At 39.2% G+C, this 16,847-nt stretch overlaps 1 protein-coding gene across 3 annotated transcripts in view; it reads right to left on the bottom strand.

The window, feature by feature from the left end:
- FTO (FTO alpha-ketoglutarate dependent dioxygenase) overlaps nt 1–16,847 on the bottom strand; it is a 406,491-nt gene that overhangs the window by 303,598 nt on the left and 86,046 nt on the right. Inside the window, exon 1 of one of the 3 annotated variants that reach the window (XM_043988475.1) lies at nt 2,005–2,117. The exons of the other annotated variants lie outside the window; for them this stretch is intronic. Within the exon in view, the coding sequence (XP_043844410.1) occupies nt 2,005–2,007 (3 nt within the window). The 5' untranslated portion in view covers nt 2,008–2,117. Of the gene's footprint in view, nt 1–2,004; nt 2,118–16,847 lie in introns of those variants that run through there. 3 annotated transcript variants of the gene reach the window in all.

Raw genomic sequence — 16,847 nt, forward strand, 5'->3', positions numbered from 1 at the left:
GGAGTTTGAAGGTTGTTATATACTGTTGCTGACTGTAGCCCATGTCCTGCCTGAATTACCATGATTGTTTATGAAAAGTATCTTTAATAAAGCTGAGTACAGTTTGGCTTGAAAAAAAAAAGTTGAAAGTCCTCTTTTTCATTGAATATCCATTTTTCCCCTGGAAGAATTTTTTTGGGTAGGTGATTCTTGGTTGTAATAGTAGCCCCTTTGCCCTTCAGAATATCCTATTCCAAACTCTCCAATACTTCAATATAGAAACTGCTAAATCTTGGGTTATCCTGACTGTGGCTCTATGATACCTGAATTGTTTCTTTCTGGGTACTTGCAGTATTGTCTCCTTGACCTGGGAGCTCTGGAATTTGGCTAAAATATTCCTGGGAGTTTTCATTTTGGGATCTCTTTTAGGAGGTGATCAGTGGGTTCTTTCCATTTCTATTTTACCCTCTTGTTCCAGAAAATTAGGAGTCTTCCTTGATAATTTAATAAATAATAGAAAGATAAACAAAGGGGAAATATGGAACTGAAAAAATTATAGGAGAAACTAAAGCTAAAACTTTCTGGCATCTTCTAAATTGAATTGCAAAAGAATATATATGGGGCAGCTAGGTGGCACAGTGGATAGAGCACCAGCCCTGGAGTCAGGAAGACCTGAATTCAAATCTGGCCTCAGACACTTGACATATTTACTAGCTGTGTGACCCTGGGCAAGTCACTTAACCCCAATTGCCTTACCAAAAAAGAAAAGAAAGAAAAATAATATGTACATATATATATATATATATACACACACACACACACACACACATACATACATACATATATATGTATAATATATGTGTGTATATGGAGAGAAAGAGAAATGAACTACATAGTAATTTTACAAAAAATAAGAGAAATCCAAATCAAAAGAACCTGGTAATTTCACCTCACACCTTGCAAACTGACAAAGGTGACAAAAACATTAAAAGTTAGTGAGGTTAGGGCAGCTAGGTGGCACAGTGAATAAAGCACCGGCCCTGAATTCAGGAGGACCTGAGTTCAAATCCAACCTCTGACACTTGACACTTACTAGCTGTGTGACCCTGGGCAAGTCACTTTACCCTCATTTCCCCACCAAAAAAAAAAAGTTAGTAAGGTTGTAAAATGGTAGATATACTGATACATTGTTAGTGGAGCTGTGAAACGATAAAACTATTTTATAAAACAATTTTGAATTATTCAAATAAAGTGACTAAGATGTTCATGCCCTTTGAACCTGAGACTCTATTACTTGGCTTGTGCCCCCAAGGAAGCTATCAATAAAAAGAAATAGGAGCAGCTAGGTGGCACAGTGGATAAAGCACTGGCCCTGGATTCAGGAGTACCTGAGTTCAAATCCGGCCTCAGACACTTGACACTTACTAGCTGTGTGACTCTGGGCAAGTCACTTAACCCCCATTGCCCTGCAAAAAAAAAAAAAGAAATAGCCTATGTAGACCAAAATATTTATAGCAGCATTTTTGTGTATGTGTGATAGCAAAGAACTGGAAACAAAATAGATGTCCCATTGATTGTCCAATAGTTAAAAAATTTCCATGAATGCAACAGAATATTACTGTGCTGTAAGAAATAATATGTGATGAATGGAGAAAAGCATACAAAGATCTATATGAACTGATACACAGTGAAGTAAGCACAGCCAAGAAAATATTATGCACAGTAACTACAATGATGCAAATGGAAAGACCACCCCCCACACACATACCCAAAAAGTATAAAGTTATAATTAAACATTATACTTCTCATTTAATTTTCTGGCTAACAATATGAACCAGAAAATCTTCTGTTTTAATCTTCAACATAAGTAATTGGGTTTTTTGATGGATCACTGTTTTTCACTGAAGGTAAGGACCCACCCTTACTAATCGCTTTATCTCCCCAGGGTCTAGCATAGTAAATTAAACAAAGTAGCTAATTAATAAGAGTTTGCTGAGTAATCTAAGTGTAGTAACTTAGACTCACCATTCTGAAAATGAGAAGTCACTAGACAGTTCAACAGATGAGAAGGAGTTACCAGTATGCTGGATTTGGAGTCAGATGGCCTGGATTCAAAACCTGTCTTTGCCACTTACAGTTCAGCCCTGAATTAGTTACTTCCTTTCTTGGCTTCAGTTTCCTCATCTGTAAAACAAGGGAACTGAACCACTATTAAATGTAGATGCAGATGTATAAGTTAAATGCATACTTCCCTAAGGATAACCCTGGAGAATTGATTTCTTGAATTTTATTCAATAAAACATTTACTAAATGCCTACTGTGTACTAGACTTTGGGGGAGATGCAAATTTAAATAAGTATCAGTCCTTAAATAGTTGTAAAGGGGACTATGACTTATACATAAATAATTATAATGCAAAATGGAGCATGTAAAATTCATACCAGAAGTACCAAATACTAAGAGAGGTCAAAGGAGGGAAAAGATAACTTCCAACCATGGAAATCAAGAAATGTCAGGCTTCCTAGAGAAGGTGGCACTTGAGCAAGGCCTTAAATGATGGGTAGGATTTCAACTAGCAGAGATCAAAGGACCACAGATTTAGAGCTGGAAGGGATTTTAGAGGCCACATGTGGAAAGTTCACAAAGAACATTGTGAGCAAAAACAGAAAGGTGAAAAAGCACAAAACAAGGCAAGATTTGCCTTTGATTCTGAGCAGACGCACAAAAATATTTCTTACCTGAAAGATTTAAAAAGATAATTACTGATCAAGTAATTTTTTTTATTGCTAACACTGCCTATATTTCGAAAGACTATATAAAACTCAACACACCCTTCTATTGAATTCTGTCCCATTTTCTTTTTGGCCCCATAGTACATAATACTATAAATTCCCAGAAGCTCAGTAGCAGGAAAATTGGCACTGGCTACTCCCATCAAGGTGGGAGAGCCAAATTCTCTTAACCTCAAGCTAAGTTAATTTTGCATATTCAAAGTTCTCCAATTCAAGGGTCCTGGGCATCTATTTTGTGACCAGCAATGCAATAGGTGTTTAATGACATAAACTCTAGAAAATGGGGCCAAACACTTTTCTCTTTAGGAGTCAATTTGTGAACTGACTTTAAAAACATGTTGTACTGCTTTTGTACAACAGTTTGCTCCAACTATTGTGCAGAATTGGAAAAGTCAAACTACCATTAAATGACTTACCAGCAGAAGGAAAATGTACTTGATGCTACTAGCCCAGGGTCTATCCACTAAATAAATACTTCTTTGCATTTCTTTGCCCTTCTCTAGCTTTCTGCCTTTTGTCTGAGAGCTGCATAATCAAATATGCATTTTAAGCACTTTTTTCATTTTAGGAACATCTGGATTATACAGACAGAATATCTTGCTTAAAAAAAAAAAGACCTGCTGATACAGCTGTATCAGCTATTAGTTTTTGCCTACGTGTGATTAAAAGTTGAAGAAATCAACTTTAAAGGCTGAGTTATTAAATAACTATTTTAAGATTCTATAATACGATGACGATATTTCTGTTTGTTTTCATTTATCCAATTCTAGAGTGCCTGAAAGTCAATACACATTTTATCACTATTTCTTGATTAAAGCATTGAATATTGTACCGAACTCTGTAACTTTAAAAATGATTGTTTAATCTTATTTCAGTATGTGTATTTTATGTTCCCTAGTTTACTCTTCCAATTATATAACTAATGAAAATGTACCTGTGCTGGCTTCTCTGATAAAAAGTAAACAATAATAATCCTAATAAAACAATTCTTCTTATGCAAATTGCACAGGCCTGCAACCTTGTGTTTATTTTCTGAACCATCCCTGGCTTGACTCATGGCATGACAACACTCCAGCCTGAGGCCTAACAATCAATGGATCAGGCTTTTCACTGAGTCATTCACATCCAAACTGAAGGTCATAAGATCTGAACTCAAAGGGAAAAAACACAAATCTATCTTTAATCACTCTTCAATTACACAAATCAAACATGATAGATTCAATTTCATCAACTCACAAAATAATTTTCCTAGAAGCTTCCAGGAAACATAAATATCACTTCTTACAGAAAATAGCAAATTCTAAGTCACCATTTTATTAAAATTTATTACTGATATTAGAGAACTGACAGATTCCCAAAATAAAATTCAGAAGAACTTAACCAAAAATGAGAACTCTACTCCATATGCAAAGCCAGTAGCATTTGGCAGCTGCCAAGGGTGCTGAACAAAACCTATTGGGATGATGGAGGGAAAGGAATTTCATACTTAAGAAAAAAGAAAAGATACCACACACTAGCCACAAAAAGCCATGTTGAATGCTAAAGAATCTCTCCCTGTTGTGCACAATAGTTGTTACTTTTAAAAACCAACTGAAGACACCAAATTCATGGGCTATAAAAAATTACTTCCCAGTAAGGCTTGTTGCAATGATGTAGTAATTTCTAGGTAGGTTGATTTTCTAGTTCTTTTAGCCCATTATTCTCTTACTCCCTGTTGGTCTAAGCTAACACTAGCATTCATTATAAAGTGTCTCTGAACACTTGTGGCTGCTTTATTCCCATTACATTGTGAGAATCAGAGCGCTACCAACCTGCTGAGAAAGATATTGCAGAGAAGCTCCACCATGAGGAGAAAGCGTGAGGTGACCTCTGGAGGTTTCAAAGGTCAGATTGGCATCAGGAAGTGATGTCTGCCGCCTGTGGATTGTGTCAATCAGAGCTACCAGCCAATTAGCTTGGAGCTGTGTGTGTGGATGCCCCTGTTTCCTGTTTCACAGGAGGCTTCTGGAAGAAGCCAGGGAAAAGCAAGGGTCTTGGGGTTCCAGACTTGGGGCTTGGCAGCAGGATGGATGCTGGCTCTTAGATAGCTAGACAAAGGCTGTTTTACTTCTCTCTCTCTATCTCTCACACTCTCTCTTCACTAACTTCTAATGCACTTTAATAAATACTTAAAAGACTAAACTCTTGCTAAAGCTTCTAATTTAAGGCAACCACTCATTAGATTTTAGATATCACAGCTAGAATTTTAGACCTTACATGATATATACAATATACAATTGATTTGACTATACTCTCAATCCATCTATGACACTGGCAAGTAACACACTACTGTGTTAGATGAGATGAGTCAGTGACCTACAGAATGGCTAACTAAATATCTTCATCTTGAAGACAGGCTAAAAAAGAAAAAATAATCTTTGGGATTACAATATTTTCTCATCTGTCAACAATCTACATTGGTCTTATCCACTTCAATATGTCAACCCTCTTTCTCTAGAAATTTTAGTCTAATATACAAACCTTTTGGTTTTCCCAGAAGCAGATGAGAAACAGAAACATCACTTACTATAGAAAATGTCAACCTGTAATCCATCATTTTATGAAAATATCAAATTCTCTGACATCATGAGACCAGGAAGATTCATTGGGCAAAATTTAACACAAGTTAGAAGGGGAAATTTTGAAAAAGTGTGCTTGAAATAGACAGTCAGTTCTTTCCCAAAGAAACAAATTCCTCTGTAAACCTAACACAGAGGCAATAAAAGGGAGAAGCTAATTTAGTAATAGTTCTGATTTCTCTTAGGTCTCATAGACATATAGCAAAAGTGTGCTGGAAAGGCAAGATATGAAAGTCTGACAAGCAAAACCAAAATAGACAACCGACTATTGGTTGCGTTTTCCCTTAAGCAGAATACTTTCTTACTTCCCTTTACCAAGAAAAGAACTATTTTCTTTTTACTTTTCCTTCTGGCCTAGAAAGATGGTGTAGGATATGTGAGCTACCCTACAGAAGTAAATAATGCTGAAGTAGATGCTAAATTAGGAGCCCGCCTTTCCCTATTATGAAGAATCAATGCTCAAGTCATACTCAGTCCCCTCCATTCAACCTTACAGTATAAAAGCTTCAAGACCAGGCCAGGAAAGGACAGGCTTCAAGTTAATATTTGCAAAGAAACTGCTATTAGCATTTTTCAGTTAGCTCTTATGTTCTACCACTCAGTTTCTGACTGTTAACTATTAAAACTTCATAGTAACAGAGGCTATTCAACTGGATCACTGAATTCACAGCAGTCAAAAAGAATCTGGCATAATAAATCAGACATCCTAACTGTATCACTGCTGTTTGTGTTTATGAGGAAATGCATTATCTCTTGAACTAGATTTCAGATAATCTTTTCTGAATCCTATTTTTATTCAAATGGAAGAGCTATATTTTCAGATTTCCCTTTCATAATGCTCTGAATTGCCAAAAGATACACTGTGTGCACTGGCCTAATCCAATCTGTTAAAAAAAAATCCCAGCAGTTTATGCATAATAGCACATTAACATTCAGTTACATAGTGCTCACTCAGACTCCTGTATATCACAAGGGGTACCACTGTCAGTCAATAAACATTTATTAAGCACCTACTATGTACTAGGCACTGTGCTAAGTACTAGGAATACAAATGCAAGTTTGGTTTGTTTGTTTTTTAAAGACAATCCCTTCTCTCAGGGAGCAATATAATGGCAGAAGACCACACATAAAAGGAAGCTGAAAAGTAGGGCATGATGAGGAAGATGGAAAAGGGGGTGCCAAAATAAATTTTTAAAAAACACAATATAGGGGCAGCTAGGTGGCGCAGTGGATAGAGCACTGGCCCTGGAGTCAGGAGTACCTGAGTTCAAATCTGGCCTCAGACACTTAATACTTACTAGCTGTGTGACCCTGGGCAAGTCACTTAACCCCAATTGCCTCACTAAAAAAAAAAAAAACCCACAATATAGCAGATAGGAAATGAGAAGAATATGCTGAGCTTCTTATCTTAAATAGAGGCCCTAGGGGCAGCTAGGTGGCACAGTGGATAGAGCACTGGCCCTGGAGTCAGGAGTACCTGAGTTCAAATCCAGCCTCAGACACTTAACACTTACTAGCTGTGTGACCCCAGGCAAATCACTTAACCCCAATTGCCTCACTAAAAAAAAAAAAAATAGAGGCCCTAGAGCTTGTGGCCCTTCCCTCCAGCCAGAAGGTCCAATCAGAGGACAGAGGTTACTGATGAGATGAGTATCCAGGAAAATTCAATCTTTCAGGATAAAGGGATTTTCCTCATCTCACTTTGCATCAGTTCATATAAGTTTTTCCAGACTTTTCTGAAAGCATATTGCTCATTATTTCTTAAAGTACAATAGTATTCAGTCACAATCATATACCACAACTTATTCATCCATTCCCCAATTGATTGGCATCCCTATAATTTCCAATTCTTCACCACCACAAAAAAAAGTTACTATAAGTATTTTTGTAGATATTTGGGTTTTTATCTCTTTGAGATACAGACCTACTAGTAGGCTTTAAAGTTGTTTTAATGCTTTTTGTAGAAGTCTTTGTGACAAGTTCCTATTTCTGCAGCTGCATTAGGAAGATACTTTTAAATGAAAAGTAGAGTCATATCCATGATATAAGAAAAATGTGTCTCCTGTTGGCCAAATGAACTCCTTGCAGGAAAGCTACTCCACAGCACACCAGCCCTCTTGGTTCAGAAACCAATTTCTATTTGTTATTCCCAGAGGACTGATGATTCTCCAAAATTCCTCATCTTCTCCCTTTCCCACTTTGAGTTGCCCAGAAATAATGATGGATACAGTTTGTATGTCTGAGTCTCACCATGGCTCCTAGACCTGATCAGGCACTCTCTGAAAAGGAAGGGAGAGATCTCAGACTTCTCTATATGCCATATAATTTTTGTTTAACTTAAGCCAGAATTTTCCATGTGGTCCCCAGATTCCAGGGTGTTAAAATAAGGATCAATGTTGATAACAAACCACCCAAAAGGACACATATACACAGGACACATATTCCTCCCTTGCTTTTCTGGACATCTTAATCAAAAGGTTGTGGTTAATAATCAAAGTAAACAGACAAAAACAGAAGGAAAATGCCAGCATCCAATCCTCTACCTCCCCAACTGTGTTGATATGCTGCTCCAGGATCTCAGCTAGCTCTCTCCCTCACTCTTTCAACATAGTTTTATTGTGATAGTTTTTCATACAAGTTCTGATATGGATCCTCCTGTTAAATCTCTGTGCTGATGAAATAAACCCCACCTACCAATGATGAGTTACCTGGGGAAGGAAGGCATAATGGAGAGGTCTAAAGAAGGCCATTCATTCTGAAGGTCAATGAGTTCACATTTGTAAAGATGGTTCATGGCAAAAGGTTCCTCTATGTGTTCCCCAAATATAGTCCTAAAATGACTGAGAATTCTTTAATTACTCTCATGAAATAATATCCTAAATAATCTATCCAGGTTACTAAGTAGTAGATATCTAACCTCTTGGGCCTACCATTTCTAATTTTCTGACTCTTTGTGCATCTCTCTCTCCTACATGCACACATACACACACACATACACAAACCAAACATATATATGTATGTATATGTACACATCTATACATATGCATATGTGTGTATGGGGTGTAGGGTGTGTTCAGGGAAGACTGGTACCTCTGGTATAAGGGCCACTGAGCCCTTTTTTGGGTTGCTTTCCACCTTTGGTATCTATTTGATTCACCCAATTCTCATCAGTGGCTCCAAGAAGCTGTAGTGTGTGCAATGGCCATACCCTGGTAAACCATTTCAGAAGATGGGCTAAAACCAGGCTAAAGGTAAGTGAGGGGTCTCAAACTCTTCGGCGAATTAGGGGAGTGTCTACCCGAAGCATGTGAAGATTTCCACTGGGGGAATGGGTAGATGAGAACAATCAGTTCTAACAGCCACGAAGGCTAATGAAGCAGACACTGTGGAGCACTTAGAGCTTGGTTAGACATCAAAGATGCCAGGGTCATCCACTGTTTCCTGAGCCATCACTGGCTGTCTTGACCTTGTCTTGCCACTGAATTCTGATGACTCTAGAAGAGAGAGTGAAGCTGACAACTTTGCAGAGCGCTTAAATCCAAATTATGCATGAATCGAATAGACATTATCCATAACATTTTACCATTTTTACCTTCCACAAAGTCCAGTGGCAACAAGCAAGTCGTTGTTGTTGCCTGTCCTTCCTTCTCAAAGAGGACCATGACATTTGTCATGGTTTATAATGAATTGGATTTAAGGTAGGGAGGGCTGTGCAAAGTCACCAGCCTCACTTTCTCCTCCAGAGCTATCTGGGTCCAGTGGCAAGATATATTATCAGGATGACTGGACATGGTCCCTGATGTTTAAGGCAAACAGGGATAAGTGACTTGCCCAAGGTCACACAGCTCGTGTCTGAAGTGAGATTTTAATTCAGATCCTCCCAACTTCAGGGCTAGTGCAGTAAATAGAGCACTGGCCCTGAAGTTGGAAGGATCACTTGCTTGCTGAGGGCAGAGTGACAAAGAAGCAGGTGTGGATACACTGGGAGCTATAGTCACAATGCTGCACACAGACAGCCCAGGACATAGGGTCATCTTCTCACTGGACTGAGATACCACTGCTGCTATTCAGCAGCCCCTGCTTGTCTGAGCAGTCTTTTTTAAGGACCACACTGTTCATCTCCTGATATGAGAAAGGGGCTAGAAAGGTACCCTAAAAAATGTCTGCTTCACCCAAGCACGGCCTGCTTACCACAGCAAGTGAGGATCCCACCCTACAGTCGAAATGCAAAAAGAAATGTACTGGGGCAGCTAGGTGGCGCAGTGGATAAAGCACTGGCCTTGGATTCAGGAGGACTTGAGTACAAATTCAGCCTCAGACACTTGACACTTACTAGCTGTGTGACCCTGGGCAAGTCACTTAATCCTCAGTGCCCTGACCCCCCCAAAAAATGTACAAAAACTTGTGCAAAGATGATTCCAGTCACCTTTGGTACATGGAATGTGTGCACCCTTAGGGACTAAACAAAATCTAGTAGACCTGAAAGACGAATAGCTCTTGTTGCAAGACAATTCAGCAGGTGTCATATCCAAATAGCAGCCCTAAGAAAAAAACAAGGCTGGCAAAAGAAGGCCAGCTTACTGAAGTCAGATCTGGATACATGTTTTTCTGGAGTGGACTCAGTGAAGGGAAGCACCTCATCTAATGTAGGTTTTGCAATCAAAACTAATCTAGTCAACAAGCTTGTATGCCTACCAAAAGGAATAAATGACAGGCCCAGGACAATGCAATTTCCACTTGTAGAAAAGCACCATGCTACCATCATCAGTGCATATGCTCCCACCATGACAACAATGATGAGGACAAAGAAAGATTTTATGAAGACCTAGAAACCCTTATCATCAATGTTTCAAAAGAGGACAAGCTTATAATTCTAGGAGATTTTTTTTTTTGGTGTTTTTTTGTTTTTGTTTTTTTGCAGGACAATGAGGGTTAAGTGACTTGCTCAGGGTCACACAGCTAGTAAGTGTCAAGTGTCTGAGGCCACATTTGAACTCAGGTCCTCCTGAATCCAGGGCTGGTGTTTTATCTACTGCGCCACCTAGCTGCCCTCTCTGGGAGATTTTAATGCAAGAGTAGGCTCACAGTACCAGTCATGGAACTCTAGGGAGGAATGGAGTCAGAAGCAGCAACAGCAATGGTCAATTACTTCTAAAGACTTATGTGTCCCATGACACCCTCACCAACAATGTCTTCTGTTTACCTAAACGCAATAAAAGTTTGTGGATGCACCCTTGCAGCAAACATTGGCATTTAATAGACTATATGATTATAAGGAGAAGAGACAGCCAGTATGTAAGAATCACAAAAGCAATATGTGATGCATTGCTGGACTGATCATAGACTTATCCTCTTTAAACTAAACATTAATTTTCAACAAAAGCAGTGGCCTCAAGGCAAAATGACTACCAGAAGACTTAATGTCAACAGATTAGAGTACTTCTTTGGGCATAAGCAGTTTGTTGCTAACTTAGTTGAGAGCAGTGGAGTAGAAAAGGAGTGGGCAGATTTCAGAGATTTGTTGTACAGCACAGCATTTACTCATCTGTGCCAGAAACTCACAAACATCAAGACTGGTTTGACAAAAATGATGGGGAAAATACAGAAGCTGCTAAATGAAAAACAAGAACTCCACAAAGTTTACCAGCAGAATCGTTCATCTCTCTCTCTCTCTCTCTCTCTCTAAGAAGGTAGTGTTGAACTTCATTAAATTGAAGTGCAAACGAATCTTAGAAATGTGCAGAATTCTTGGCTGAGATGAAATTCAGTTTTATGCTGATAGTAATAATCCAAAGCATTTTTATGATGCCCTGAAGGCTACTAATGGACCAAAGATCTATAGTGCATCTCAACTACCCCATGCTGATGGGTCTACATTGATTAGTGATACAGACATGACCCTGGACAGATGGGCTGTACACTTCCATAATGTTCTCAACAGACCATCATCAATCAATGCTGAAGCCATTGACCATATACCTCAGGTTGAAGTCAACTCCTCTCTAGCCGAACTTACAACTGAAGAAGAAGTTTTGAATGCCATTAGGTTCCTCTCATGTGGCAAGTACCTAGTGCTGATTCTATTCCAGCTAAGATTTACAAAGTAGAGGGCCTGATGCTCATTCAAAAACTGACTGAAATTTCCAGGTTATATGACAAGAGGAACTCATCTCCAGGAGTTCAAGGATGCCTCTACTGTCCATCTCTATAAAGGAATGGGAAATATATTGTCCTATGACAATCACAGTGGGTCTCCCAGTCATTACTAGCAAGATTCTTGCCAGAGTCTTCCTTAATGAGCTGATCCTTCACCCAAGTCATTTACCTGAGAGCCAGTGTGGCTTCAGAAAGTGCCAAGCAACCACCGATATGGTGTTTGCTGCTTTATAACTCCAGGAAAAATACCAGGAGCAGAACAGAGATTTATACACAATATTCATTGATCTGACCAATGCCTTTAATACTGTCAGTTGTGATGGCCTGTGGAAAATTATGGCAAAATTTCATAGCTCTGAGAAGTTCATTAGTATTGAACATCAGTTTCATGACAGTGTGCATGCACAGGCTCTGGATAAAGGATGATGGATTTTTTTGTTTTGTTTTGTTTTTGTGGGGCAATGAGGGTTAAGTGACTTGTTCAGAGTCACACAGCTAGTAAGTATGTCAAGCGTCTGAGGCTGGATTTGAACTCAGGTTCTCCTGAATCCAGGGCCGGTGTTTTATCTACTGCACCACCTAGCTGCCCGTAAAGGATGATGTTCTTGAGCTTTCCAAGTCACTAATGGAATGAAACAAGGCTGTGTGCTTGCTCCCATGCTTTTTAGCATGATGTTTTCACCAATGTTGTCAGATGCCTTCAATGAGGAAAAAAATGGTATCAAGGTCAGCTATGCACAGATGGTAAATTATTTAACTTTAAAAGGCTACAAGACAAGACTAAAGTGGAGGGAGAGTTGGTACATCATTTTTTGTTTGCAGATTATTGTGCACTCAGTGCAACCTCTGAGGCTGAGGAGCAACAAAGTATGGATCGATTCTCTGCTGCCTGTGCTAATTTAGACCTAACAATTTATACCAAGAAAACAGATTCTCCACCAGCCAGAACCACATCATCCATATGTAGAACCATTGGTTACAGTAAATAGAGAAATATTGAATCCTGTGGATAAGTTCACTTACCTTGGCAGTATACTTTCCAGAGTTGTACACATAGATGATGAGGTTGACACACACACTGCTCCAAAGGATAGGATGGAAGATAAGAGATATTAGGCTGCCTAACAAACTGAAGATCTACAAAGCCACTGTGCTGACCCCATTGTAGGATGCCTATGAAACCTGAGCAGTATACCAGCTACCTGCCAGGAAACTAAATCACTTCCATTTGAGTTATCTTAGGAAGATTCTGAAGATCACGTGGCAGCATAAGATACCAGACACTGAGGTTCTTTCTCAAACTAAACTGCCAAGCATTCAGACTATACTACACAGAGCACAATTTTGATGGGCTGGCTCCATTGTTCAAATGCCAAGTGTGTGTTGCTTAAAAGACTATTTTATGGAGAACTCTTACAAGGCAAGCACTCACATGAAGGTCAGAAGAAGCTATACAAGGACACTCTCAAGATCTCTCTGAAGAATTCTGGAATTAATTGCATGACATGGGAGATACTGGTAAAGGACCACCCAGCATGGTGTTCCCCCATCAAAGACAGCGCTGTGCTCTGAGTGAAGCAGAATTGCAGTAGCTCAAAAGAAATGTGAGATGCACAAATTTAGAGACATCTCCACTCCAAATGTTCATGCGGACTATTTGCACCTGACCAGTAGTAGAGCCTTCCAACCAAGTACTGGTCTGATCAGCCACAGTCAGACACACTGTACCTTGACTCCAACATAGTGGTGTCATTTTGGTCTTCTTCAAGGAGGAAGGCCAACAACCAACCAAGACCATTTATGTGTATACATGCATGCAGACATACATATATATATAAACTATTATAAATGATAGCAAGGACCTCAATTCTAACAATTTACAAATGAACAGTGTCTAAAGGTTACTTACTATTCTCCCCTGCCCAGGTACTATTTGGTTTTGTTTACCAAATCTAATCTGTACTGTCATAAATCAACAGCCTCTATGCTCTTATCCCTTCTATGTTATTCAGCCAAGTTACACATACAATCCACCTGTAATATTTCGATAAGAGGAATTTTACTTTTCTAGATACTATGAAGTTTTAATAGGATAGCAGAGCTACAAAGGACTTTGTGGATCATCTAATCTCCCTCATCACTTTACAGTGGAGGAAACTGCAAGCCAGCAGAGTGATGTACCTTGCCTAAAGTCACAGAGCTAAGAAAAAGGAGAGTGAGATGTACTTCATTTTAGTCTCACTGATGCCCTACAAATCCCTTCTGAATGGTGGTTGGTGATATATTTATCTTCCACTTAGTCAGTTTAGTCTAAAGGGTTATCACTCTACTGCTCAGTGACTAGTAACAAAAGCTGACTGGCAAGAGCCTACCCCAGTTTGGGTGTTAGATTTGACACCCTTATTTGAACACTGTGAGTACTATTAGATGTTGAAATAATGTCATATGGACCATATGTGACTTTTTTTGCTGGAAGGATATTTCTAAGTCTCAGCTGTCCTATGTCAAGTGAGACTATCAATGAATACCTGATGTCACAACAAGTATCATCCACTTTTAGGTTTCCTTACTAATTTACCATCAACCAGTTCTCAAAACAGGAACCCTATAAATCACAGGGGCAGCTAGGTAGCATAATGGCTAGAATGCCAGGTCTGGAGTAGGGAAGACTCATCTTCTTGAGTTCTTGGCCTCTGACACTTACTAGCTGTGTGACCCTGGGCAAGTCACTTAACCCACGTTGCCTCAGTTTCCTCATCTATAAAATGAACTGGAGAAGAAAATGGCAAACCACTCCAGGATCTTTGCCAGAAAACAAAACAAAACCCATAAATGGGGTTATGAAGAGTAGGACATGACTGAACCACAATGAATCGTAGGCCCAACCCTGTTCCACAGAAAGGACCTATTTTTGACAGTCACAATCAAATGTAAATATTCATCATGCTGGAAATATCACATAAAGAGAAAACATCATTACAAGTGAGCAAATAAAAAATGCTATCCACCTCCAGGAGAGATCTGATACCCGCTAGGGCAGACTGAAGCATACCTTTTTCACTGTCTTTATGTTTCTTGCTTTTTGTTGTTGGGTTGTTTTCTGGGGGGGAGGGGTTACAATGTGGCATGTTAAAAAGAAATAAATAGATAAAAGAAAAAAATAAATCACAAAAAAGACAAAATGCCAAGTAGAAGGTACAAACAATAAGTGCTATAATTTATATTTTTGTTCAGTAATTATCATTTATCCATTACAAACAAAATTTAAGCTTATAACCAGAAACAGTATCTCAAGAGTAAAAAGGAAGTTCAGAGGCCATCTAAGTCAACCCTAAAACTACAGGAAGCCTTCCCCATCCACTCTTAATTTTAGTGCCTTCCTTCTGTTAGTTTTCTCCAGTTTTTCCTGTATGTAGTAGTTTCCTTGTACATATTTGTTTGCTTATTGTTTCCCCCATTAGACTGTGACCTCCTTGGGGTCAGGGGCTATCTTTTGCCTCTTTTACACCCCCAATACTTAGCACAATGGCTTGCTTGTAACAGGTGCTTAATAAATGCTTGGTGGCCTACTGACTGATACCTTTAGAAGAATCCCTTCTTTAATATCTCAGGCAGATTCAGAACTCCCTTCAAAAATATTTAGTGAGGGAGAACTCATTAATTCCCTGGGCAGCCCAGGCTACACTTGGATAGTTCTAATTGTTGCGGGGGGGTAGGGGGAGAAATCTGTATAATCAGTCTTAATCATCCTCTATAAATTTTTATCCACTTCCCCTTGCTGGTTCTGTTCTCTGGGGCTGATCATAAAAATTGTTGTATTGTTTAGTTGTTTTCAGTTGTGTCCAACTCTTTATATCTCCATTTGGGCTTTCTTGGCAAAGACACCAGAGTGGTTTCCTTCTCCAGCTCATTTTACAGAAGAAGAAATTGAGGCAAACTGGGTTAAGTGACTTGCTCAGGGTCACACAGCTAATAAGTATCTGAGGCCACATTTGACCTCAGCAGGCACAACACTATAACCACTCTGCTATCCAGCTGCCCAATCATAAAAATATCCAACATGCATTTTAAAGCACTTTGAAATGTGAAAATTACTGATATTATCTCATGTGATATAGACACTATTATTAGCACCAAGTTATCAATGAGGAAACTGAAACCCAAAGAGGTTAAGCAACTTCCCAAGGATCACAGACCTCTAATAAGTTTAGGAAGTAGGATGCCAATTCAGGTATCCTTCACTTCAAGTACAACTCTCCATCCACTAAGCCACATACTAAGATCAGAATGTTGCATCCTTCTTCCCAAGGATGGCCCTTCAAATGACTGAAACCCGTTATGCTATCACCCCTAAAGCTTCCCTTTTCAGACTAACCATCTCCCCTTTTGCCAATCTTTATCTGCAATGATCTCATAAGCCTTCACCTTCTTGATCCCTCTAATTTAAAATGCAGTGCTGAGGCCAGAACACAATGCCACATGTCTGACCAGGCACAGGAGTCCTGGATGTTGTGCTTCCCTTAATGCTGCCAAATGATCCATTTTTGAATTCCATATCACAAAGCTGAAAAAACATACTGAGGTTATGGTCCACTATAACCCCCAGATCTTTTTTCAGACAAACTGCTATCTGGCCACACCTCCTCCACCTTGTAGTTGTGAAGCTGACTTTTTTTAACCCCAGTGTCAGAGAGCAGGAGCTCACTCTGTAGGGCATAATGCCCTGAGAGGCACTTAATAAAATGCTTTGGAGAAAAATGGGTTTAATAAAGAAATAGCAAGGTCTGAGTCCAGATTTCATGTGCTTACACAGTTCCCTAGGAAGCACAGTACCAAGGATGAAGTGAACACTCAAATCTTTTACCATGTCAGAGAGAAATAATGCCAGAAAATTAATAGACCACTTCCCAGTCAGGTGACTGAACAGTATCGAATCTAACCCAAATTATTCTCGTTCCCTGCTAACATGAATGAGTTTCACAAAAGTCAACAGAATTAGAGGGGAGAGCTGTCTTTGCTTTTCCTTTGTGTCCCTAGGGCCTAACAAGAAGGAGCAATGTTACTTTCCTACTCAATAAACTCCAGTGGCTCCTTATTGCCTCTAGAATCAAATAGAAACTTCTCTGTTTAGCTTTTAAATCCTTTCTTGCCCCACATGACTTTCCAGCCTTTTTGTACATTACTCCCTTTAAAGCACTCTGTGATCTGCCAAAAATGGACAAAATTTGGAAAATTGGAAATTCCCATTTCCATTTCCATTGCACTGGCTGTCCTCCATGACTGGAATGAATTCCGTCTACCC

This window comes from Dromiciops gliroides, chromosome 2, assembly GCF_019393635.1.
Source record: "Dromiciops gliroides isolate mDroGli1 chromosome 2, mDroGli1.pri, whole genome shotgun sequence".
NCBI classification, from domain to species: domain Eukaryota; kingdom Metazoa; phylum Chordata; class Mammalia; order Microbiotheria; family Microbiotheriidae; genus Dromiciops; species Dromiciops gliroides.